The following is a 27,676-nucleotide window of genomic DNA, read 5'->3' as shown; positions in this document are numbered from 1 at the left end:
TCATTCAATAGGGAATGTAACACATTTCCCCCCCCCAAAAAAATGTTATTTGTCCTCATACTGTATATGTCTAGTCTATTCACCTTATTATTGAAAATGTCCATGACATGTAAAGAGAGAATCTTGAGGACCACTCTGCAAGCAGACACATTACAAAGGGTCACATGAACAAATTTTATTTGTCTTGCATATGCTAATAAACCTATTGTAAAACAATAAGTTACTATTCATTCACTATCAAGTTATGTTGACTAACAATTAAGATGACTATGGTCACATACCGTTAAAACAACCAAAGTATATTGGGATGGAGGGAACATCAAAAAAAGCAGGCAGAAGAAAAATATCTGCGGAATTGACCCTAGAGTTACCTACAGTATATTGTGGTTGTAAGTATTGATTTGAGGATGTGAGTATGATCAAGCTAACTGTACAAAAGAATGTAAGATAATTACAACAAAAATACAAATCGTTTTACAGATGACTTGGTGGATAAGAGGTGGTGTCATACCAGGGTGTGTCAGTGCAGTAACTTTTCCTGTTTTCCCTGACATCTCAATTATGATCTAACATAAGCCTACTGCACTGTACTGTACATTACTGACAGCAAATGGTACTTTGAAAGGAGGAAGTAAGCCATGATATGATAAAGCTTTCAAGTTATACAAAACCAGAGAACTTGGTACAATAGCTATTTGCTTATCATCACCTCATATGTATCCCTACTAGAAATACATTATTTATAGATCTCTATGTACCAGCCAAATTATGTAGGTTTTCGCCTTCTCATAAATGTCTATTTATGAAAAGGCACACAATTCAAAAATGTACCAGGAAATATTACAATCCTGATCTATTTTATCTTAGAAAAATAGAATCAATCATACGAGTGAACCAACAAAACATAATATGGTAGCATAATCTACTTTAAATAGAATATAAGCACAGTAGTTTATATAGTTAATACACTGTAGTATTACTATTGTCCGCAGTAACCCTCGTGATTCAGTTCAGACTTGTCGGCATCATTTAGAAAAAAGCTGCAACAGTTGTCTACCATTTACTGAGTAGATCAGCCATGCAAAACTTAAAATGCACAATGAATCAATAAAGATGTTACTTTGTTCAATATTAAGAGGAAATCCAACTAGAGATATGCATGAATTCTTGGATTAGTGCCTTAAAATCCTCCGTCTGTAGAGGGCAGTGTTATACTTTCTACCTGAGTACTGTACTGTATTGGATTAGCAATCAGCCCCATACAATATAAATTCAACTTGACACATCAAACATCACATACACAGTATTTGTTCCAACTAGCATACATACATACCCAACACATGTTCTGCACTTCTCGAAGGCAGCATTATAACAACATGAATACAGTGAGGAATGTAACAACAGATTTCCTTTGATCAGAATGGATCTGGTACTCGGCAATAATGCATGTCCATTTTAGTGAAGAACTTGAATAACCATTCAGTTGATATGATCTGTATCTAAGTGAATGAAGTGCTGCTGTATGATACCTTTTTCCCCTTAAGTATAATGGTTGTCATTATCTAATCACTTTTGCCATAGTGTAAATCCTTGAGGTTGCCATGCAATACTTGTATGGCTTGTCCATTTCCCATTGCATGGATGAAGGGTTGCACAACAACAGAGCTAAACACAGAAATTAGGGACGTAAGCTCATTCACGAACAGAATATAAAATAGTAGAATATAAAGTATTAGAAAGCAATCATAGATAGTCATGTATAGGCTATTATTAAAACTGTCTTGTTGGTCTATTTCCATATAGATTTGCTATATAATATGCTGCACTTTCTTTTTGCTTCCCTGAACTAAGAGACTGTTGCTTGTTCCATATATCTCTTGGTTGACTTGATTGAGAACAATGCAAAATCTAAACAGACAAAATAACATGAAAAGTAAATTAAACTTAGCAAATGAATGCAAGTCATATCAAGTAACAGAATATGATATGACATTGATACTGTTTCACAAATGATGAGCCCTTATATAAAAATCCCAAAGCCTTTCCTCATTTCTCTCTTCAGATGATGTCCTTGTCCCAACACACTAGCAAGCTAAAACAAAGAAACTTCCAATGAATAACTTGCTACGTAAAAAGTCCTGGACCATAATGTACAATTTGTTCATAAAAGTCCTCATTCATACTAGGTTGTTTCTTTGCTCACATTGGAGCCTTATAGTAAAATCCACTGTTATAAGTTCCACGTCTGCAGCAAAAAGCAGTTCTCATAGGTGAATGAAACAGTGATGTTATCAGAAATAATACTTGTCAAGTCATGCAGACAACTTATTATTCACTACATTAGTGTGCTTCTTTTTCTTCTTCATACACAAACAGAGAGTCTGTTTCCTCTTTCCTTGACCTTCCACCTATACTAGTCACATGCTTGTTTCACAAGGTGGAGATAGACTTCCATCCAGAACTATGTGGTTTTCCTTTTGGCTGTTGCCTGTCTCTCTTTCCCCGTTGCCGGCGACGACCACTTCCTGAGTAGTGCAGTTGAAGGATTTAGGTGACAAAGGGCTGAAGACGGCGGCCCTGTCCATGTGATTCCCGCTATGGCTTAAAATGGAAGGCGGACCTTCTCCCTCTAAGCCCTGGGCTCCATCCTCTCTTTGGCCTGACTGTCCTGGAGACCATGGGCTGGTCACCGGGCCCTGGCCTGGGGGTGGGGAGGGCTGGTATCCTGGTGGAGACAGAGTTGCACTGAGAGACTGAGGGGACTTAGTGCTGGGAGGTGTTAATGGCACCTCTCCCTGAGATTCATTGAAATTGACTTTGAGAGATTTTGTCTTCTGTGGATTGTTGCCTCTGAGAGAACTGCGGATGCTTTCGACGCTCATGTCAAAGCTTTGATTATCCTCCCCCTGTGAGGCCCCCTCTGGATTGCTTGAGACAAACTCATAAAGACCCTCCTTGATGATGGTGGCCGGCTGAACTTTGCCTGTGGTTTTTGGTTCCACAGAGGTGATCTGGCTGAGGTCGAGGGGATGAGGAGCTCTCCGTCCTGCTACGTTGGGGAGGAGGGAACTGCTCTCTGCCACACTGAACTCCGTAGTGCAGCTGGCAAAGCTGTCCACACTGGATGGGCTCCTGAGGTCACCCATGGCTCGTTCCTTGATTGGGGGGGGCTTTAGTCCAGAAGACACTACCTTCATTTCCATTACTTCCTCAAGCTTCTGTCCTTGTTCATGTGGAGCTCCAGAGCCAATGTTGGCAGTGGTCGTCATCTTGTTGTACATCTCCTCCAATATCTGGGCGTTCAGGTGCTGTGGGCTGGTTCTTGGTGGATTGACCCTATCTGGAGATCCCAGTTGAGCAACCTCTTTATACCTCGCCTGGGATTTTGGACTAACCTCAGAGTTGCCGTGCCTACTGCTCCACCTACTAGGCGAGAGATGGTTATCCATCGGCCGTTTCTCGTCACCTTTCTCCACCATAACATCCGTCAGCTCCATACTGCGAGCAAATGCATCCTTCAGATTCATAGAAACAATACTGCCATTCCTCTTGGCCCGCTCCAAGGCCTCTCTCCTCTTGATGGCTTTCTCCTGTCTCTTCTGCTCTCTGTAAAACTCTGAGAAGTTGTTCACAATGATGGGGATGGGCAATGCAATGACCAATACACCTGCAATACAGCAGAGCCCACCGACTATTTTACCAAGAAGAGTTTGTGGATATATGTCCCCATAACCTACAGTTGTCATGGTAATGGTAGCCCACCAGAATGAAGCTGGAATACTAGTGAATTTTGTGGCATCTTCATCTTTTTCGGCAAAGAATACCAGGCTGGAGAAGATCATGATACCCATAGCCAGAAACAATATTAACAGACCCAATTCATTGTAACTGCGCCGAAGGGTGAACCCAAGGGACTGCAGTCCAGTGGAATGTCTGGCCAGTTTTAGAATTCTCAAGATTCTCATGATACGAAATATCTGGACCACTCGTCTGACATTCTGGAACTGCAGAACACTCTTGTTGGATTCGGTCAGGAAGAGAGTTACATAGTAGGGCAGGATAGCGAGTAAATCAATGACGTTCAGTGGGCCTTTGCTGAACTGCCACTTGTCAGGAGAAGAGAGGAAGCGGAGGAGGTACTCCATCGTGAACCAGGCGATGCACACAGCTTCAACATGCGCTAGGCTGGGATTGTCATTGAACTGTCCAAACTCATCAACGACTTGTAGCTCCGGCAAGGTATTGAGTGATAATGAGATTGTTGATAGAACGATGAAGAATACGGAGACAAAGGCCAGGAACTGAAAGACAAAGAAACAATTTAATATTAGTCATGATGAGAGAGTTGAAACAACTCCTTGTGTGTGTGTGTGTGTGTGTGTGTGTGTGTGTGTGTGTGTGTGTGTGTGTGTGTGTGTGTGTGTGTGTGTGTGTGTGTGTGTGTGTGTGTGTGTGTGTGTGTGTGTGTGTGTGTGTGTGTGTGTGTGTGTGTGTGTGCACATATATGTGTCATGCGACTAGAAAATGCCATAGTATGTGGTTGGATGGATTTCATCATCTCTTGTGTTTCATCCACTAAACAAGGGGGTACACAAAAGGTCCACTGAACATAGAAGAGATGAATGTTAACATCTGGAATAAGAATTTGAAATAAACAAGGTTCATATCAGCATGACACGTTAGCATTGCTTGATATAAAGGATGACCAATTTTGGGAGGTAAAGCTACAATAACAATAACATGATGTCTTCTACATACATAGACAATCCACAAAGTGATATCATATTTGTCTTGATTAAGTAAACAAATAACTTCAGCATTTTGCAAGTGGTTCTTTCATGTTTCAATGTGTTCTCTTGATGAAAGAAAATATCCTCCATTCATTGAAAACAAATTATTGCGAAATGTCAAGGACCATGAATCAAACTGATTAGAGATTTCCTGTCTCTAAATCTCTGAAGACTTGATTTGGTATCAACATGTATACAAATGCATAATTTACACCTGACATCGTCTTGCAAGCCTAAAAGTACATACTGGTTACTAATTCTAGTTAACTTGTTTCTCAGAACTAAGCCTTCCTTACTGAGGTACCTGGAAAACCTTCATTATGCCTTCAAGTGAGCAGATAGTGAGTGACTTCAATATTTGTTTACATTTAGCTTTGCCAAGAGGATCAATAAGAGCAGGTGTAAGAATTTAAAAATCAACCAGTAAGTTGACTGCTGACTTTGCTTAAGTTCTAATGATTTTCTATAAGTAAATCAACTATCACACCTCAGCTATCACTGTCTTTACAGGGTCTAGAATTGTTCTCCCAATGCAAACCCTTAACCCTACAGTGGGGTACTCATATTGGTCTGGCAGAGGCAGAGCAGCCTCGTAATGTGCCCTGACCTTAAGGGAGAGATTTGTTAGTGCATCCATCTAACTATAAAGTCATTTTTAGTTTTACTATGATATTACTGGTACGTTACTTAGTGACAGTATAGCAACCTATTTTTTAAAATGTATTACACAACATCCTTTGGTTAGATGGAGCTGCCACTTAAACTTGTATATACTGTATAACACAATGGGTATGATGATGTGAGCAATACCAGAAATGGTTGTGTAAGGCACAGATGACAGAGCAGAAGGCAATATTTCCTCCCATCCAGCTAAATGTGGCCGGTAGCAGAGGCTCGCTTATGGATTGATAATCAATGCTTAAAGCAGATATCCTGTCAACTTTCTGCAGCCCATAGGCCACTCTTTCCTTACCCCAATAAACACTTAAATCAGGGATATCTGACTGATGGAGGAAACAAACAAATCACCACATCAGTTAACGCTAATTAACAGTATATAGATTTTTGTCTGCACTTTATTGTGTCACGGTTCTAAGAAGTCTTTGTCAATGGCTATCTTTCTCTGATTAAATAAGCACTAACAAAGCACATACCAAAGGTTGACAAAGGTCAAACCTGTGAGGTGTGTGTATGTTCACTTTGTCATCAAGACAAGGGCACAGGTTTAGTGCCCTGTGGAAATAGACGCTTATTATATCCCTCTTAGCTATACCTGGTCGGTCCAGCCTCCCTCCCTCCTTCCCTCCCCCTTGGGTTGGGTTCCCAAGGCCTGTGACACTGTCATCACATGGGCTTTACCTCCCTGAAACACTCTCTTAATCATGGCTTTAGAAGAGAATTAACCCCAGGTTACAAAGGACTCCAACACCGAAATAGATCTGTATCTCCAACGCCTCTGTAGAAAAAAAGTTAATTGTGATTAGCAGACAAAAAGAAAACTATGGCATAAAAGTATAGTTAGGGCTGCAAAGGGAGCGGATATTACTTGAAACTTTCAAAGTTTACCAGTAAACTACCAGAATGTTGGTATCTTTCAAGGATTTTATGTAATCTATGACAAGACATCTAGTGGCCCTTTTGGGTATTTCAGATTATCACAGGTGTCTGTAATTATCTCTAGCCCTCTGGGGATTTATCAAATGTAAAATATATGAAATAATTAAATAAGATGATATTAAATGAAAAACGGAATGTCAAAGCTCTAAAACGTTATGCTAAATATAAGCCATCAAATTAGTGAATACCAGGGTTTCAGCATGAAATATCCTTTTAACACACTTACAGTGCCTTCAGAAAGTATTTATAACCCTTGACTTATTACACATTTACAGCCTGAATTCAAAATTGATTAAATATATATTTTTCTCATCCATCTACACAAAATACTTTTTAATGATTTGTTTTATTTTTTATTTACGGAAAATGAAATACAGAAATACCTAATTTGCATATGTATTCACATCCTTGAGTCAATACTTTGTAAAAACACCTTTGGCGGCGATTTCAGCTGTGAGTATTTTTGGGTAAGTCTCTAAGAGTTTGCACACCTGGATTGCACAATATTTGCCCATTATTCTTGTGGTAAAACTTTTTTCAAGCTCATTGGTTATTGACCATTACTATTCATCCATTTTCAAGTCTTGCCATAGATTTTCAGGCCGATTTAAGTCAAAAATGTAACTAGGCCATTCAGGAGCATTCAATGTTTTCTTGGTAAGCATATCCAGTGTAGATTTGGCCCTGTGTTTTAGGTTATTGTCCTGCTGAAAGGTGAATTCGTCTTCCAGTGTCTGTTTTAAAGCCGACTGAAGCAGGTTCTCCTCTAGGATTTTGCCTGTGCTTATAGCTGTATTCAGTTTATTTTTATCCCCCAAAAAACTCCATAGTCCTTGCCGATGACAAGCATACCCATAACATGATGCAGCCACCAGCATGCTTGAAATATGAAGAGCGGTACTGATATTTTGTGTTGGATTTGGCCCAAACATAACGCTTTGTATTCAGGACACATTTTGTGAAGTAATACTTAAGTGCCTTCATGCAAACAGCATGCATGTTTTGGAGTATTTGTATTCTGTAGAGTCTTCCTTCTTTTAATTTAGGTTAGCATTGTGGAGTGACTGGGTGTTTTGATACACCATCCAAAGCCAAATGAATAACTTCACCATGTTCAAAGGGATATTCTGTGTCTGCTTTTTTATTTTTTTTACACATATACCAATCGCTGCCCTTCTTTGCAAGGCATTGAAAAACCTTCCTGGTCTTTGTGGTTCAATCTCTGCTTGAAATTCACTACTCGATTGAGGGACCTTACAGATAATTGTATGTGTGGGGTAAAGATATGGGGTAGTCATTCAAAAATGATTTTAACCACTATTATATAACATGGAATGAGTCCATGCAACTTATACGATTTATTAAGCACATTTTTACTCCTGAATGTATTTAGGCATGACATAACAAAGGGGTTGAATACTTATTGACTCAAGACATTTCAGCTTTTAATGTTTTATTAATTCCTTGTTCTACAAACAAAATTCTACTTTGACATTATGGAGTATTGTGTGTAGATCAGTGACACAAAATCTTAATTTAATCAATTTTAAATTCAGGCTGTAACTCAACAAAATGTGGAAAAATTCAAAAGTGTGACTACTTTCACAATGGCACTGTATATATTTCACAATGTCAATATGTATTTGTTCTGTAATGTTTTGGTGTCAAACTGGTGGCAGTTGAGAAGAAAAGTCAATAGTTGCAGAGTTAATAGAAAATAATACCATTATTGATTAGATTCTATTTTCTCTTAAACCATATGGTCTATCTACTAGAAACTCATGGATACTGACATATTTGTATATACTATATATGAATACATCTTTTTACAAGTTATTCAAGTATAAATTACCAAAATTACGATAGATTGCCATAGATTTTCTGTTAATTACCAAAAATACTGAAGATTCCAGTAACTTTGGTAAATTACAGGAGCTTTGCAACCCTAAATACAGTATTGTCTGTTGGAGATTCAGTCACACAGACAGTTGCCAATTTAATTTCAACTCATCTAAAAGATGCATAGGTGTTTGAATGGGAGAACTAATGACGTAAAAAGACAGATCCCCCATTGCAGATAATGCAGTTAGGAGTTAGCAGTAACATTTCCTAGCAGAACACCTCAAAGTGTCAAAATCATTTCTATAGGGATACTGGCCCATGTTGACTCGAATGCTTCCCACAGTTGTGTCAAGTTGGCTGAATGTCCTTTGGGTGGGGGACCATTGTTGATGCACACGGGAAACTGTTGAGCGTGAAAAACCCAGCAGCATTGCAGTTCTTGACACAAACCGGTGCACCTGTGCCTGACACCTACTACCATACCCTGTTCAAAGGCAATCTTTTGTCTTGCCCATTCACCCTCTGAATGGCACACATACACAATCCATGTCTCAGTTGTCTCAAGGCTTAAAGATGTATTTCTAACCTGACTCCTCCCCTTCATCTACACTGATTGAAGTGGATTTAACAAGTGCCATCAATAAGGGATCATAGCTTTCACCTGGATTCACCTGGTCAGTCTATGTCATGGAAAGAGATTAATGTTCTTAATGTTTTGTATGGTCAGTGTATATTGGTATATCCCAAACAGGCCAGGACATACTGTAGTATTTAGCACTGAAAGATTTTGGGGGGAGAGCTATTGACTGGCTTGGAGAGCTAACGATGGGACTCTTGGCCTTGTGAGAGATGGTTACACAGAAAAATCCCTTTCTGGAGGGGTTTCCCTCATCCCATGAAGCAAATGCAATTATAGACTTTATTAAATGTCATGTATTCTTTCTTATTTGAAACATAAATATTATATGTATAGGCTAATACATGCTAACTTTGAGTCTCTACTCATAGCCATACAACCATACTGTATGGATCACAATGAGTTTCATCAATCAATTATTATACACAATCAGCTTTCTATACACAATATACTGTCTGGCTGGCATTTTTCAATTAAAGTTTCCATGGGGGTGTTTAGAATTACAACGTTGACTGAAGAAGAAGTATCAGATTATTGGTTGATTCTTCCTGTTGAGGAAAGAATGAGTAACCATTTCTAACCTCTCTCTATCCTTACTATAGATAGCCACCAAATCCTATTATAATTATCCTGAAATGTCCTCCTCACAGAGACAAGACAACGCAAGCACATGCAGAAGCTCCTATACTTATGGCCCTCTGGAGGACAGGGGGTGTTATATTGACTTATTATACCTGCATCTACATATAAAGTGATAAAAAAAATATATAATAAAAATAAAAAATGTCCAGGAAAGCACATAAGGTGATTTACAGTGGAGAGTGGCCATAGCTGTGACAGCCTGTCGATGCCACGTGAGTTGCTGACAACCGCCTGCATCTGCTGCCAGCTACTTCTGAGAAAGCCTCCTGCCAAGCCGAGGCAAAAAATAAATGAGCCACAACTGGTGGTAAAACATAATATATATGTTGGTTCCACTTATAAAGTACCATGATCCATACAAGTATTGGTAATGTTTATTTTTATTTTACAGTGCTGTTTTTTTTAGATGGTATTTGACAGATTATTACTCCGAAATGATGTGGTAAGTAGAAATGGGTTGGCCTACTGTACTTCCAGGTGTTTGTTTACCTGTTATTTACTTAATGAAAATAATGTATAATTCGACACAATCAGTAGCTACCTACAATTAGTATCAATGATATTTGTACTTGGTTTTAATATTAATAAGGTGGAAAAAGTTAATATGCCAGAACAATGTAACAACTATGTTACTACATAAGTAAATCCCAAATAACCCAAATCATTGGAAAGATGTCAGATGTAAGAACATTTCAAAACTTTAAAAAAATATACAAATGTTCAACTGAGAACACATTAAAGAAAGGTGGCTTGCTATAGAGCTTTACAGAGAGTCATTATGTGATGCAGTGGTACTCTCAGAAAAAAAGTGTTTCATAAGGGTTCTTCGGCTGTCCCCATAGGAGAACCCTTTTTTGTTCCAGGTAGAACCCTTTTGGGTTCCATGTAGAACCCTCTGTAGAGACGGTTCTAAATGGAACCCTGCAATCAAAACCTGCAACCAAAAAGGCTTCTTCAAGGGGTTTTCCTATGGGGACAGGCAAATAACCTTTCAATTTTACTGCAGTCGGCTAAATCAGGGTCACACAGAGTGTTTCTTGGTAGTCTTAAACAAATCTACTTTGAAACTAAAGTATACACCTCACTCACATGGTTTTGGGTTTAAGAAAAAGAAGGCACCTGTAATATGTCAGATATAGAGTTTAAATGTATTCAATTATGAGTTTGCATCCCAATATTACACTTTATATACATATAAATATCACAAAAGACTGAAAAATAACAAAACTGTTTGACATAGAAACATTGAATTTTCAGCGTTTATAAAAAAAAAAGTGTATTAATTACGAATTTATGACAAATACTATATTAACCTTTTCGCGCGTGAATTCCAAATATCTCTAACATGCTGACCACACCGGCAGTGTTGCGTGCGCGAGCATTGAAAAATAAATGTACACATACATGTTATTCAATAATTTCAACCAAACTGCTCACGAGCATCTGCATAGCCATGCGCTACAACTTGGTTCTATTCTAGATGTTTGATGCGCTGGAAGTCCTGCCTCTCCCATCTCCTCATTGGTTTTTAGGAGCACATACCCACGTGGGTGATTGAAAGATGGAGGTCCACACTCCATTCCAGTTGGTTGCAGTAATGCATCTTCAAGTTGGTTGCCAACGTCATATAAAATTCACAGAAGAAAATTGAACTAGGACAGATTATTAGATTTAATTGTGGATTAATTGTCGGAGTAGAGCTAAATGTCCATGAATGTTTCATATGTGTTTCGACCTGTCCCCAAATTAATCAGTTGGCTCAGAGTTCTTTTTGATATTTCAACCTGCGTGTCCTGATCGCATCTGGTGTGGATGGACAAAATCAAGAAGCCCACGCGGATACGCGCGTGCCCGGTGTCGTCAACATGTAATGGTCGCCCTAGCATGAGTTTTTTTTTTAATGCAGGTGATGTCAGAATCCACTCACTGTTTCAAAATGTGATCGTTAAGCAACAGGACAGTTAACCCGCGCTGCCCTCTAACCAAGGCACTCTGCTTTCTAATTATCTATAGGCTGTTTCAATTTGTCAATTTCAAATTATTTTCTAACAGGTTTTATTTTGCAACAACAGTTTGAATTGAGGTGTGTTCAGCCTCCTCATTAATTCACATAATAATTAATGAGGAGTCACCCATGTCACTGTTGCGGACAATTTATGTTTGAGGCTTTACTGAGCCGGACAAACTTCTCTCTTCAAAGAGTGCCCAAGTACTTCTCTCGTGTTTCTCGAGATCAAGTATGCAGACATTTGCGCATCTATAGTCAGAACAGGCCTTACAAACTTTTCCCCCCTGGCACATTTTCTGGCTGGTGCCCGCATTGCCTTCATTCTTGTTTTCCTTTGGACTTTGGACATGCGTGTGCGTTCCTATCAAAGTAAGTGCCTTATTTTCTGTAAATTGTTTTGTTGTTTCTACTGCAGCATACCACATGTATGTATGGAGCATAATGTATTTACTGTTTTACGCATGTTTTCAAGTAATGGTGACAGATCATGTATTCCAATTCTTGCATAGATTGTAATGGTGTGGGTAAAATATTTTTATGAAAGTTGTACTGATTATGATGAGCTGCTAAGCTATTTGCCAGCTCAAATCAAATCCAATTTTATTGGTCACATACACATGGATAGCAGATGTTATTGCGAGTGTCGCGAAATGCTTATGCTTCTAGATCTAACAGTGCAGCAGTATCTAACAGGTAATATCTAACAATTCCACAACCTAACCTAATACACACAATATAGTAAAGGTATGGACTGAGAATATATAAGTATAAAATATATGGATGAGCAGTGACAGAGTGGCTAAGATGCAATAGATGGTAAAGAATAGATAGTGAAGTATACAGTATACAGTATATACATATAAGATGAGTAAAGCGAGCTATGTAAACATTATTAAAGTGGCATTATTTAAAGTGACTAGTGATCAATTTTTTTAAGTGGCCAATGATTTGAGTATGTATGTAGGCAGCAGCCTCTCTGTGTTAGTGATGGCTGTTTAACAATCTGATGGCCTTGAGATAGAAGCTGTTTTTCAATCTCTGTCCCAGCTTTGATGCACGTGTACTGACCTCGCCTTCTGGATGGAAGCGGGGTGAACCGGTAGTGGCTTGGGTGGTTATTGTCCTTGATGATCTTTTTTGCCTTCCTGTGACATCAGGTGTTGTAGGTGTCCCGGAGGCCAGGTAGTTTGCCCCCGATGATGCGTTATACAGACCGCACCACCCTCTGGAGAGCCCTGCGGTTGTGGGCGGTGCAGTTGCCGTACCAGGCTGTGATACAGACCGACAGGATGCTCTCAATTGTGCACCTGTAAAAGTTAGTGAGGGTTTTCGGTGACAAGCCAACGTTTTTTAGCCTCCTGAGATTGAAAAAGGTATTCATATAAAGTGTTGGTGCTACATACTCTGTCGGCTGATGAAATAACATTGACCGTCTTCTGGGTAACGCCCTCAAAACAAAAAAGAGGTGCTGTTGCACCTTCTTCACCACACTATTTGTATGCATGGACCATTTCAGTTTGTCGGTGATATGTACATAGAGGAAATTAAAACTTTCCACATTTTACACTGCTATCCCGTCGATGTGAATAGGGTGCAACAGCTCCCTTTGCTGTTTCCTGAAATCTACAATCATCTCTTTTGTTTTGCTGACATTGAGTGAGTGGTTATTTTCCTGACACCACACTCCGAGAGCCCTTATCTCCTCCCTGTAGGCTGTCGCGTCGTTGTTGGTAATCAAGCCTACCACTGTAGTGTCGTTTGCAAACTTGATGATTGAGTTGGAGGCGTGCATGGCCACGTAGTCGTGTGTGAACAGGGAGTACAGGAGAGGGCTGAGAACGCAGCCTTGTAGGGCCCCAGTGTTGAGGATCAGCGGAGTGGAGATGTTGTTGCCTACCAGCTGGGGGCGGCCTGTCAGGAAGTCCAGGAACCATTTGCACAGGGTGCATCGTCTGTGGACCTATTGGGGCGGTAAGCAAATTGGTAGTGGGTCTAGGGTGACAGGTAGGGTGGAGGTGATATGATCCTTGACTAGTCTCTCAAAGCACTTCATGATGACAGAAGTGAGTGCTACAGGGCAATAGTCATTTACGTCAGTTACCTTAGCTTTCTTGGGAACAGAAACAATGGTGGCCATCTTGAAGCATGTGGGGACAGCAGACTGGGATAGGGATTGATTCAAAGCGCGCAAAGAAGTTGTTTAATTTGTCTAGGAGCAAGACGTCAGTGTCCGCAACGGGGCTGGTTTTCTTTTTGTAATCCATGTTTGTCTGTAGACCCTGCCACATATGTCTCGTGTTTGAGCCATTGAATTGCGACTCCACTTTGTCTCTATACTGACGCTTTGCTTGTTTGATTGCCATACGGAGGGAATAACTACACTGTTTGTATTTGGGCATGTTTCCAGTCGCCTTGGCATGATTACATCGGTGGTAAGTGCTTTCAGTTTTGCACGAATGCGGCCATCTTTCCACAGTTTCTGGTTAAGGAAGGTTTTAATAGTCACAGTGGATACAACATCTCCTATACACTTCTTTATAAACTCGCTCACCGAGTCAGCGTATTTCTGTACGTCAATGTTATTGTCAGAGGCTACCCGAAACGTAGCTATGTGTAGAGCCATGTTTTTGACATCATACAACGTGTCTGTCAGACCAAAGATGTTATAACACAACAAGGTGAAGAGATGGTTCAATTGACTGACTTATGGTGCTTTCAAGACAACTGGGAACTCTGAAGAATATGAGGTCAAATCATGACGTCAGTGATCTTCAGGTCGGAATGTCAGAGCTCTAGAAAGAGGCCAGAGTTCCCGAGTTGGAATTCTGAGTTGGATGACCGTTCAAAAAGTGGCCAAACTAAATTCATATATTTCGGGCAATGGGTGAAGCCATCTTTGACTTTGACTTAGTTTATTTGCGTCTTATAGTGAATGACATTCTGGGATTAGGGAGTTCTCTTGTCAAAGATGGCTGCCATCATAAAGAAGTTAGCTGCTGTTAGCTTCGCTGATACGTGTCTCTTTTCTAAACAATATTACATTTCTCCCTTGTGCTCACCAGATATGTGTTACATTGTTAACAAGTCTAACTGTTAGGTCGCTAACTTAAGTATTGTGTTTTTGTCAAAGGCAACCTGTTATTTAGATTGGTTTATGGAATGAGTTTGGCTGTGGATGTGTTCCGTATGATGCTTGGATGATGTTTGCATTTATCTTTTACAATAAATGGTGAAATTGAGGAATAGAGTTGTGAAGACACAAATATGTGACCATACGAATCCAAGGGTTAATAACATTCCACCCATGAGGCCACTAGAGGGAGATTTGGCCATTTGACTGCAGGAAAGGGCACGGTTCTATATAGCACCTTTTATTCTAAGAGTGTGAGGAGGGATAAGACAAAGCCTCTGAAAAGCCTTGGCTGTAGGAATTGCGTGACGCAGGGATTGTCTCGGGCATGTCAGGATGAACAACCCATCAGGCTACAGTCATGGTTGCTGAGGTCAAGTCAATGGTCATCCTGCATTATCCCTATTGGGTGTGATGGCAGAGCTTCTTGAGGTCTCATTGGTCAACTGTGACCTGAATTATCACCCACCAGGTGGATCAAAGTGCAAGTGCAACATCCACTAAAGTGGCGTAATAGTTGCCAAATGGTTTGACCTTTGCATCTTTCCACTTTGGTCTAATCTAAATTCATGCTGCTTCACGTAGAAATTTCACAGGGAAATTTGTGATAGCCTTGAGTGACTTGAGTTGCTCTGTACATGAAGAAACAACACAATGGCAAAGACTACGCTGAAAAGTTGGACTTTTTCACAGGCAGGACACTGAAGTCAGTATTCAACATTATACACTTACACAACTTTTCTGTGAAAACCACACTAGTGGGCCACTACCATGTGTCTTTCTCTTGTCTATGACACCACATGGCATTTACACCATTCATTGAGACCACTGTGCCTTGTTCAGCAAATGCTCTATAGATTCTACCCTCACATTGCTATGTGATATACTACCCAAGCACTTAATACAGAATAATTCACTCACGGGCCTTGTACGCGTGTGGTGCACATAGATATAGTCCAGGTAGACAGACATCACTGGTGAGGGTGTGGGGGTGGAATGAGCATGATTAGCTTCCTCCTGACCTTATCTTTAGATCTGCACCAACTTAATTACATGAACAGTGATCTGGATACAGAGAAATAGCTAGCCTACGTCTTGAGATCATTCCAGGGCAGGGCATGCGTGTACACACAGGGAGGGAAAGCCAACGGATCATCAGATACTCAGCCACAAGAATTCACCTTCATGGCTAAGGTGTAAGAGTCTTCTTTGATACACTGTGTAATCGTCATAAAACACCTGTATTGTTCTTCTCCTGAAAAACATTCTGGGTGGTTTTATCCCCCAACAGTCCTGACAGACAATCTTTACCCACTAAAAGAGCACAGTCTGACATAGCTCTCATTAATTAAATAAATGCAAATGACAGAGCTTTCTCTTTGGCCATGGAGCTCTCAGTGGAGTGGAGCAATTACCGTTGAGGCACATATGTTGTATTTTTATTGAATATGTAAAAAGGAAATAATAAGGTGAATCAATAGACAATGTACAGTATGTCACCTTCATTACTTTCTCAAGACGGATATCGCTATGGGTATCTACAAGAGTTATTGTAGAGTATTTCAGGATTCATCTGTAGTCTAGAGGAAATATATTTTTCACAGCAATAACAATTGACTATTTTCCATATAGATCACATACAGTGCCTTGCGAAAGTATTCGGCCCCCTTGAACTTTGCGACCTTTTGCCACATTTCAGGCTTCAAACATAAAGATATAAAACTGTATTTTTTTGTGAAGAATCAACAACAAGTGGGACACAATCATGAAGTGGAACGACATTTATTGGATATTTCAAACTTTTTTAACAAATCAAAAACTGAAAAATTGGGCGTGCAAAATTATTCAGCCCCCTTAAGTTAATACTTTGTAGCGCCACCTTTTGCTGCGATTACAGCTGTAAGTCGCTTGGGGTATGTCTCTATCAGTTTTGCACATCGAGAGACTGAAATGTTTTCCCATTCCTCCTTGCAAAACAGCTTGAGCTCAGTGAGGTTGGATGGAGAGCATTTGTGAACAGCAGTTTTCAGTTCTTTCCACAGATTCTCGATTGGATTCAGGTCTGGACTTTGACTTGGCCATTCTAACACCTGGATATGTTTATTTTTGAACCATTCCATTGTAGATTTTGCTTTATGTTTTGGATCATTGTCTTGTTGGAAGACAAATCTCCGTCCCAGTCTCAGGTCTTTTGCAGACTCCATCAGGATTTCTTCCAGAATGGTCCTGTATTTGGCTCCATCCATCTTCCCATCAATTTTAACCATCTTCCCTGTCCCTGCTGAAGAAAAGCAGGCCCAAACCATGATGCTGCCACCACCATGTTTGACAGTGGAGATGGTGTGTTCAGGGTGATGAGCTGTGTTGCTTTTACGCCAAATATAACGTTTTGCATTGTTGCCAAAAAGTTCAATTTTGGTTTCATCTGACCAGAGCACCTTCTTCCACATGTTTGGTGTGTCTCCCAGGTGGCTTGTGGCAAACTTTAAACGACACTTTTTATGGATATCTTTAAGAAATGGCTTTCTTCTTGCCACTCTTCCATAAAGGCCAGATTTGTGCAATATACGACTGATTGTTGTCCTATGGACAGAGTCTCCCACCTCAGCTGTAGATCTCTGCAGTTCATCCAGAGTGATCATGGGCCTCTTGGCTGCATCTCTGATCAGTCTTCTCCTTGTATGAGCTGAAAGTTTAGAGGGACGGCCAGGTCTTGGTAGATTTGCAGTGGTCTGATACTCCTTCCATTTCAATATTATCGCTTGCACAGTGCTCCTTGGGATGTTTAAAGCTTGGGAAATCTTTTTGTATCCAAATCCGGCTTTAAACTTCTTCACAACAGTATCTCGGACCTGCCTGGTGTGTTTCTTGTTCTTCATGATGCTCTCTGCGCTTTTAACGGACCTCTGAGACTATCACAGTGCAGGTGCATTTATACGGAGACTTGATTACACACAGGTGGATTGTATTTATCATCATTAGTCATTTAGGTCAACATTGGATCATTCAGAGATCCTCACTGAACTTCTGGAGAGAGTTTGCTGCACTGAAAGTAAAGGGGCTGAATAATTTTGCACGCCCAATTTTTCAGTTTTTGAATTGTTAAAAAAGTTTGAAATATCCAATAAATGTCGTTCCACTTCATGATTGTGTTCCACTTGTTGTTGATTCTTCACAAAAAAATACAGTTTTATATCTTTATGTTTGAAGCCTGAAATGTGTCAAAAGGTCGCAAAGTTCAAGGGGGCCGAATACTTTCGCAAGGCACTGTATATTTTCATATAAACTACAGATTTAAAAAAATAAGTTCCCTCTAGACCTATTTGGTAAAAGACAAAGTCCATATTATGGCAAGAACAGCTCAAATAAGCAAAGAGAAATGATAGTCCATATTTACTTTAAGACATGATAGTCAGTCAATGCGGAAAATGTCAAGAACTTTGACCGTTTCTTCCTGTGCAGTCTGATGAGTCCAAATTTGAGATTTTTGGTTCCAACCACTGTGTCTTTGTGAGACACAGAGTGAACAGATTATCTCTGTATATGTGGTTCCCACCGTGAAGCATGGAGGAGGTGTGATGGTGTGGGGATGCTTTGCTGGTGACACTGTCTGATTTATTTAGAATTCAAGGCACACTTAACCAGCATGGCTCTACAGCATTTTGCAGCGATACACCATCCCATCTGGTTTGCGCTTAGTGGGACTATAATTTATTTTTCAACAGGAAAATGACCCAACACTCCTCCAGGCTGTATAAGGGCTATTTGACCAAGAAGGAGAGTGATGGAGGGCTGCATCAGATGACCTGGCCTCCACAATCACCCGACCTCAACCCAATTGAGCTAGTTTGGGATGAGTTGGACCGTGGAGTGAAGGAAAAGCAGCCCAAAAGTGCTCAGCATATGTGGGAACTCCTTCAAGACTGTTGGAAAAGCATTCCAGGTGAAGCTGGTTGAGAGAATGCCAAGAGTGTGCAAAGTTGTCATCAAGGCAAAGGGTGGCTACTTTGAAGAATCAAAAATATGTTTTTGATTTGTTTAACACTTTTTTGGTTACTAAATGATTCCATGTGTTATTTCATAGTTTATGTCTTCACTATTATTCTACAATGTCGAAAATAGTAAAAATAAAGAAAAACCCTTGAATGAGTAGGTGTGTCCAAACTTTTGACTGGTATTGTAGATATAGGTATGTTCTGTATTTAGAAAATGCCCTTTGGCGATTTTAAAATCCAACAAGGGAATCCATTCGGGAGACCCAGTCTAAGAGCTTTGAGTATTATACCCTGCTAATCCACATTTTCATTATAATATGCTTTGACAATAAAGCCCTTTATTCATACACAGAAATCCCTCAAAACATAACCCTGAGCATGATGCTCTATGGTTATGAGTGGCGGAGATATCCAATACAGTATGTGAGAGGTGGGACCGTTGGACAATGGGGCTAGTACGCTGGCTGAGCTGCCTCAGCTGTGTTTCTCTCTGTCCCCACCAGGCTGCATGCATGTGTGACCTGGACCGGCATGGTGCAGTCCTTGAGAACATCTGGCTACTGAGAGGTAAGCAGATTAATTGAAAGATCTGGATTTCCCTCATTAAGCCCTGGCCAGTGCCTTCCTCCCACTCAGTTACGTTTAGCTCTTGGGTTGCTGCTAAACTTAAAACAAAGGCTCCCAGGAAATGCACAAAACATTGTCCCGGGAAGATTGTTTGTAGAGGTTCAATCTGGCAGACCACAGGGATTTGTTCCAGCTATAATCTGCGACAGGAGTTTGGATTTACAGCGACATCGGAGAGGAAATGAAGACGTGTGGAAGGCAGAGAACTGTGGCTTAACACAGCTATTAGAGGGGAATCTTCATCAAAATAATGACTGTATCACAAGTGTTATGGTTATGACATAAAAGAGAAACACTACTTGTAAAATTTCATGTAAAAATGATGTGCAAATAACAGTAAATCCATCAGTCAATACAGTTCCACATTCACCTCAAACCGACTTCACCTCAAGTCCAGTAGCAATATTGTGATCATAACTGCCAAAGGCAAAATGTAATTTACTAAAATAATTAATGATATGAAAGTATTCCTGTAAAATGTATGCCAGTATACAGCCAGCAAAAATGAATCCTACAGTATATAAAATATATATTCTGAGCCAATAACAAAATGGCTGACCTACAGAGCCTACTTCCTCTGGGGTATACTTGTCATACAGCAAAGAGCTCACAGTTTATAAATCTGATGGACAACAAGACAAAAAGCAGCAAGACAAACAACATGCTTTAAATCCCCCCCCCCCCCCCCAAAAAAAAAAGGGATATACCATCTCAATGCATAGGATGTAAGGACTGAAGGTTAGATTTCCTCTGACAAATGTCTCGGAGGGGAAACAAACTGAGCACGGAAACTCAAGAACATATTGATCAATGTCAGGGGGTATTTATGGGAAAGTGATGTAGGACATATTGGATTAGGAGTGTTTTTATAGGTGAGATGTAGCTGGAGCCAACCCACCACATTTGTCACGGAGATTCTGCTGAGTAAGGGGCACAGCGGAGGAGTGGCATTTCAGGACATAGTACAACAATAGCAACTGGAAAATGGTTATCTAGCCTACGTAAGACCATAACTTAACAAATATCAAGCCTTGTGTGTTTGTGTATATATGTGTGTGTACATATTCACTATTGATGAGGGATGTACCACTGGATAGGAAACCAAACATATCAGTGTTTCTTAGCAATGCAATGACTCAATTATCAATATACAGTGAAAATGCATATAGACTCTCAAAAATGTATCAATATAACATTGCAGTATGAAGGGAATTTGCATAGATTTCACAGTTCATTACTATGGTCAAAGACACCATGCTATTACCCCACAAAATAGTTTTTATTTAGACCATGTTGACTCAGGCGATGGTCCCTGGCTGTGATCTATGTAGACCAAAGCCTACTGGATTGAGTTCAGTTTGTTGGTGAGGGTGTGATGGTGTATCTTTGTGTAAGGGGAGAAGGGAGAAGGCCACGATTATAGTAATTAGTCAAATACGTGTGCCTGATTGGTCATCACGATATACAGGCCAACCAAAAGCTTGGTTATTTAGGTGACATGAACATGTGACATAGATTCAGACGACGTGATGAGTGGCACCCTGTACTTCAACACAGCATGTAAACTGAACTGATATTTATGTCCAAGGTATTCTATTTTAGGGACAAACATTGGATGTTGCAATGGCCACGTGCTCACCGCACAGTATTGCATTGAATGGAGAAGAGCAGACTGCCACGGCATACTTATACATCACAACAAAAAAACAACATGCGTATGTCATCTGCTAATGCAGAACTAATTTGCATATTACTACGTATTCGATTGCCACCCACTCCATAAATAGACTACTCAACTCAGGGCAATGATTTCCAACTATAGTAGAGTGCCCAGTTCCTTTCATGTGCCATTGTGATGTAGGCCTACAGCCTGCCAACTGCAGTCAAATAAATCATATCACACTCACCACCCTCAAGCCACGCAATCAATTGTATGATTTCTTAAATAAGAATGACAAATAAGCAAAAAAGATTACATTTAAAGTACGTTTATCGATCGCATGATCTTGACTTTCAAGTGTTTATTGAAGAGGATCAACAGACTCATTCAATCTGTACACCTCCAAAAATGAGGAAAAACAAAACTACAAACATTTCACCTTTAAGACTAAACTGAGAGAGAAGACACTGTTTGGCAACTGAGTAATATTGAACAACCTCAGTGTCACTGATGAAGTCTAGCTCTAAAAAGGTCCAGATGGACCCTCTGCCATAATGGAATGAAATTCTCTCAAAGTTGATATAAATCTAAGATAAAAATGGAAGTAATTATTTGAAAGGTTTAACCAGCAGTTTCTAAAAAGTAAAAGGACGGCTCATGCTTTGAATTTTAACAACTGGCTACTATAGTGGAATGTGAAAGCCATTTTAAATTAAATGACTTAGCAACACAATGCATGGATGAAGTCAGTTCCGGGGAAAGATATTTTGGGGGACAGGTGCAACATTTGTTTAATAATGTTTAAGGCTTGTTGAGCAGTTATGACTTTCATCATTAAGTTACATAATGGCAAATTAAATGTCATATATTTAACACACATATTTACGACAACTTCCAGTTAGTGGGATCAGAACAACAGCAACAAAAGGACCCTTCAGAGACAGGAAGGGAAAAGGTGCTGTGCTCTGCATAGGTAGAGCCTGATCTGTGCATGTGCTTGTATAAAGTGACACAGGATGAGAATTGATGGGCTTATTTTTTCCTGTTTATAGCTTTTAATATTGAGGTAGTTGCAGATAGAGGAGGGTGGAGGAGGGATGAGACAAGTAGTTATATAAAGGGTGGCACATTACCACACAGATGCAATTGACATTTTCCTGCGCATCGCACTGCCATGCTTATACAAACTGAACTGCCATGCTTATACAAACTGAACTGCCATGCTTATACGAACTGAACTGCCATGCTTATATGAACTGAAGGCAAAATGGATTATGCTGAGATTGCAGTTTACTTGCCAAGACTCAAAATCCCTCATCCCATATATCAATAATAGGATAACATCCTTGGTATAATAATGATTCAACTTTTCCTGTGTGAATATACTCCCATGGCTGCTGAATATATAAAGAGCACTTAATTAAATGCTCTGAGTTGATCAGGTCCCCATGTCAAAATTGTGACCTTTCTATACAGTGGGTAAATTGAGGTGGATTGAAAGACATCTCTCAAAAAAGCTAAAACGTTGGAATACAGTTTTACCATGCACAAAATTCCAATCTAGCCCAGGCTAAAATAACCCTGTACTACTATAGTGCATGTTCCAGACCACAGCAATTGGGCCACATGGGCTAGTGAAAAACCTGTACTTTTCTTTGAGAACAATGCCCTATGACCCATATGACATTATCAGCTCCAATTGAAGGTCAATCGATGTAAATGGGTGAAATAATTTTAAAAAGGATACGCATCAACAACACAATTGGGAAAAACAATTCTGCTATCCAAGCATTCTGTCTAACCTGCCAAGTGGACAAATTTAACTAACTCAAGCTTTTTAAGCATTCTTCAAGAGTAAATTGAGTGTGCTAAGGAAACAGGCTTCTGCCATCTGCACAATCTCACAGTCATTAACTCAAATTAACCAGGGGACCCTCAACCTGTATCTACTCAACAAGTACTGAAGGAACTCATCATGAAGCGACTCGGGACCTGTACTTCATTTGTTAATCTTATAGCAGCAGCAAACCCAACTCCAGTAATTGATTAACAGCTCTACCGCACACGTGACCCCTGCCCGGGCCGACCGGCATATTGCAAACCTAGCTCACTGTGAGCCAGACGGTGTGCAGCCTTCGCAACAGTCTATTTGCAGAAGCAGCCAGGGTAAAACCCCCAAAGAAGATTAAGTCTCACTTCCATCACTCCCTACAGTACTGAGCCGTACAACCAGGCCTCAGCAAAACTAGGGACACACACCATTATGTAGTAGGCCTACCTGTATGATTTCCTGATGGCTTTTATAGCATATAAAAGTATGTTAAAACTGACAGATATTTAAGAACGGTGTGTAGAATGAAGGAGTTGATGACCAGTATGCCCAGGACACAGCAAGCTGTAAGCACTCACATGGAAGTTTCACATGTTCTGTGTCAAGAAGTTACTCATATTCACAAAAGTTTTGAATGTTTGGTTGTATATCATTGAAAATCACACAAGACATTTTTGACACCCGTGGTAAAGTTGTTTCCAATAATTTCATAATACAAATGTAGATTTGATAAATATACCAAATCAAATACTGTACTATAAGTAATAAACTGGAATAACATTTTACACTAATGAACATCCATTGAAGCCTCACAAAATTATGACTTCTAGAGTAGTCCGTGAGGTAATTTGATATGGTCAATGCAAGGCCCCTTTCCATTCCTGTCAGCAGTTGTGGGTGATGTAATGACAAGCGCTTGAGTGGATACTGTGTCATTGTGCTGACTCACAAAATATGATTGACTGGGAGCCAACCATAACATACTGCACTGTTGTGACAGGCCAGGTACAACCCATTGCCGCTCCTCCAGTATATCACACCTAGAAGGAGTTGGCGGTGCACACAGCCACTGTCCTTCCCTGTGCCTTTTGCTTTTCCATGTCTTTCTCAGGTCAAAGGGGGCAGCACACCCTGGGATCACCTCTGTGCTTTTAAGCACTCCCTAATCCCCATGTGCTAGCTAATGCTACCCCCATGCTTCCTTCTGCAAGCCAAGTGCCCATCAAGGGGGGGGGGGGGGGTAAGGGATGCCCTTTCTTACTTCACTGTTCACTCTATCATTACAAATCACCAAGCTAATTAACAAAAACATTTGGTTTGGTGCTACTATACCCATCTCTGGATAATCAGGTTTCAATGTAAATATAGTACAGGTATGTGAAGGAGGACATGTTTCAGGGTTTGGAGCCCATCAGCTTGAATGACATGATGTTCATAGTGGCTCAAATATTGCACAGGGACAAAGTGAAATCAAAAGGATTGCCCAATTGGCAGTCTGTTGAGTGTCCTGCCAGTTTAGTGAGGCAGGATAATGGGGACTGACCAGTACTTGTGTGAGCCAACAGTGGGTTCCCCTGACCATCTGTCCTCTTACCTTCACTACCTCCTCCTAAAACACTTTCCTATCAGGCCTACTCCTATAAGACACTCTCTGCACCTCCTCCAGAATTAGGTGACTAAATGTTATTGAATAAATTAAAAACTTGCACACTGTGCTTGACGGTATCACTTGTGTTTTTTAGCAAAACTAAATGTTCTGCTTATCCCTCCCAACTACTCTCCATAAAACTCCAGCATGGTCCTTCAGAAAACCTCCTGTACTGTATATACCATTTGAGGTTAGCATCTGTGTGAACCATTAGATGTTTTAGATTCTGCCCATAGAGAGGACAAATGTGCAATTGTGGGAATACAATGCATTACACTTCCCCACTCTAGGAAAAAAAAAAGATAAAAGCATGCACATTAAAGCTGTTACTAATGGGTTGACTACTTTCCTTGGCCTGAATTCTGGGAAGCCCAGTACACATGGTATACCATTGGGAGTGTGTACGCAAGACAAGGAATTAAGTTGCTGTCTGCAAAATAATATTTTACATTAGACAGATTCATATAAGAGCCTAGTCCTGGAGACATAGTTATTTGATTTAACTTGAACATGAATACCAAACCATAATACCTAACCTAACACTAGGCATTTAGTGCCCTAGTTCATATTCACCCCTTATTAAGCAACTGATCACCCTATACTGAAATGAACTAAATGTATTTAAGGATGAAAAATACTGTGTATCAATATGTGTGATATTATTAATATATATATTTTTAAGTGTATCATATCATCTGTACAATACACAGAGCAGTATGCACTAATCACACATGCACCATAATCTTCTGGGTTCTTTCTTATCTGATTACTTCATAGGTTAAAGGAGGATTAAGCTGCTGGGGGCCCAATACTCTCCTCCTGAGTTGGAAGGAAGGAGGTATCTAAAGAAAAACTCAATGTGGAACACAAGATCTGTGAATAAAACTAACTGATCAAATTCCATATATCAAATCCCTGATATATTGAGATCTACTTCATTCAGAGTTTTTCCAGCAGCTGAGCTGGAGTTGAAAAGGGGTTAAGAGCATAGGCTCTATAGTACTCAACTACTTCACAGTAGCCACTTTAGGATGTTTGCCATGAGGCAAATCCAAAATCATAAATTATGTTTAAATCAATAAATTAGAGAAATTCCTGCATCAGCTATGACACCATGGGATGGGATGGATTTGGACTGACCCACAGTCAGTAGGCCTAAACTTAACCCAGGTCAATGCTTTGGTCTTACCTTAGCAGCAAGAGAAGAGCTAGGCTTCTCAAGGAGGTCCCACAGCTTCTGTCTCTTGTCTGGACAGCAGCCTTCTTCCGGCTCCTCCCCATCCTTTTCTCTGAGCGACTCAGCCTCCCTCCTCAACTCCTCGTTCATTTGCTCCTTCTTCTGGTGGTACCTGGCCTGGCAGCAGGACTCCAGGTAGATCTCATCTATACCCCAGTAGTCAAGCTCCTGGCCGAAGGACAGGGCGCACATCTCCTCCATCATGTGCAGCTTCCCTGTTCTGTAAAAGTTCAGAATGGAGGAGAACGCTCCTGGGTGCCTATCGAAGAAGTACTCGTTATCAGCCAAGCTGTAATCATCGCAGATCTCCATTAAGGTTTCGTGGGTATTGCAGTCTCTGAGTTTACCCAGCCTGGTCCTGGGCAGACGGTCCAGTGTCCTCCATAGGACCTCGTGGACAAGACCCCCAACATTGATGCGGACTCTTCTGGATCGGGCCTTGGTACGGATGATATCGATAGGCTCTGGTGGGAGTGAGCCTATAGGACGTAAGTTGCTTTTGGGGATCCCAAAGCCAGCTCTCTCCGCCATGATGGTCACAGTTCAGGTGTTCTGATAGGTCAGGAGGAGGTCAGGTCAAATCCACTGACCCCTCAGTTAGGAATGTGCACACCAACTTTGAATGTGAGATCAACTTCAAACCGGTTGCCCCATGGCTTCAACTGAGAGAAAAAAAAACAGGAACACTAATTTACCCATTAGTTGATGACAAATGTGCACCTGGATGCATTATCCTGATCGTGGGGACCCACAGGGTGTGCAGGCTTGTTTCAGCCCAGTTGGCCTCAACTAATCATCACGCCCTTGACTATTTCTATCAGGTCTTTTAGTATAGCAAGAAAATCCAAGAAACTCCTTAGCGGGCTACTGGAACAAAATCCTACACACCCTGTGGTCCAAGACCAGGATTGAAGAACAGTATAGCCAATCCAATTAAATAAATGGGATGTGAGCTCAAGGTATTGCAGAACTACCTAAAAAGTTATTCTTTATCAAATAAAAAACGATTAAGTTGCACTACAGCATTGAAGGCAATAGGCCTACACTTTAACGTGATTGTGTAGGCTAAAGTCAACCACAAATCCCACTGCAAGTATGCTAGCCTATTACACTTAGCTACATGACTTGATAATAGCCTCCAGGCTATTTATACAGGAAGCTCTAGGGCACTCAGTTGCACAAACTTACAGTAGATGTATCACATGGAGGGCAAATGGTACCCAACCTCATCGTGATACTGTAGGTCTTGATAAGGCTGTGGTTGTGATTGATGATCATAGCCTAGGGTAAATCCTGATAGAGGTCACATAATTGTACTTTATCACCCCAAGGTTACTTATGTAATACACTGCGTTGAAGATCAAATGGAACCAATATATGATTGGTTATATTACACAATATACCATATTAATTCAGTAAGCTTAACTTTTCAAGCATCTTATCAATAATCACATCCTGACTGATCCTGTATTTCACTGTAATCAAGCAATCTATTTCACATTTAGGCTATTTATTAACATGTTTTCTTTTGATTTTACACAACCTATCATTAAATAATATATCTGTAGATAGGCTAAAATATGATATATTATTTTGTAAACATTTCAGAAAAACGTGAAAGGTGAACATTTCAGATTTTTTTCAAACAGTATAATATAGGCTAATAACAATCCGTCTCCTACCTTTTTGTATCACTTTACCTTTCAAACCAAACTCCTCTCCCCCGAAAATAATTGAAGAGGCAGGTTATTCGTGATTAGGCTACCCTCCCATCAGACTAGTACCGCAAGCCGTCTGTAACTGGAGTCTTCCACATATCTTGATCAATTTTTGAAATAAACAGAGAAATATCGTCCTCGTAGAGAGGAAATACTACTACCAGTAGTAAAACTACAGATCACACACTCCATGGGGATATGGTAAAAGAGGCAACCTATCCTCGGATATCGAACATGTAGAAATAAACGGATGAGCGCACCATGGGGCTATCTGCATAGCAAGACACACATGAT

At 40.3% G+C, this 27,676-nt stretch overlaps 1 protein-coding gene across 3 annotated transcripts; it reads right to left on the bottom strand.

Moving 5' to 3' along the window:
* Window positions 1–160: 160 nt before the first annotated feature.
* LOC139387321 (potassium voltage-gated channel subfamily B member 2-like) lies at window positions 161–27,653 on the bottom strand. 3 transcript variants are annotated; one of them, XM_071133446.1, is made up of 4 exons: window positions 27,347–27,653; window positions 26,853–26,957; window positions 25,617–26,326; window positions 161–4,301 (listed from the first exon to the last, which is right to left on the bottom strand). In XM_071133446.1, exons 3-4 carry the CDS (start codon window positions 26,193–26,195, stop codon window positions 2,418–2,420), a joined length of 2,463 nt encoding a protein of 820 aa, XP_070989547.1. In that variant the 5' UTR covers window positions 26,196–26,326; window positions 26,853–26,957; window positions 27,347–27,653; the 3' UTR covers window positions 161–2,417. The 3 variants fall into 3 exon arrangements, with proteins under 3 accessions (XP_070989547.1, XP_070989546.1, XP_070989545.1); XM_071133445.1 differs by lacking the exon at window positions 26,853–26,957; XM_071133444.1 differs by lacking the exon at window positions 26,853–26,957 and having other exon boundaries at window positions 27,365–27,653.
* Between the last annotated feature and the right edge of the window lie 23 nt (window positions 27,654–27,676).

This window comes from Oncorhynchus clarkii, chromosome 28, assembly GCF_045791955.1.
Source record: "Oncorhynchus clarkii lewisi isolate Uvic-CL-2024 chromosome 28, UVic_Ocla_1.0, whole genome shotgun sequence".
NCBI lineage: Eukaryota > Metazoa > Chordata > Actinopteri > Salmoniformes > Salmonidae > Oncorhynchus > Oncorhynchus clarkii.
This window is presented reverse-complemented; position numbering and strand designations above follow the sequence as displayed.

Coding starts and splice junctions, on each gene's coding strand:
- LOC139387321 (XM_071133446.1), bottom strand. CDS start 26,195: ATGGCGGAGAGAGCTGGCTTTGGGATCCCCAAAAGCAACTTACGTCCT. Junction 4,302..25,616: donor GCTCTTCTCTTGCTGCTAAG/GTAAGACCAAAG, acceptor TTTGTCTTTCAG/TTCCTGGCCTTTGTCTCCGT.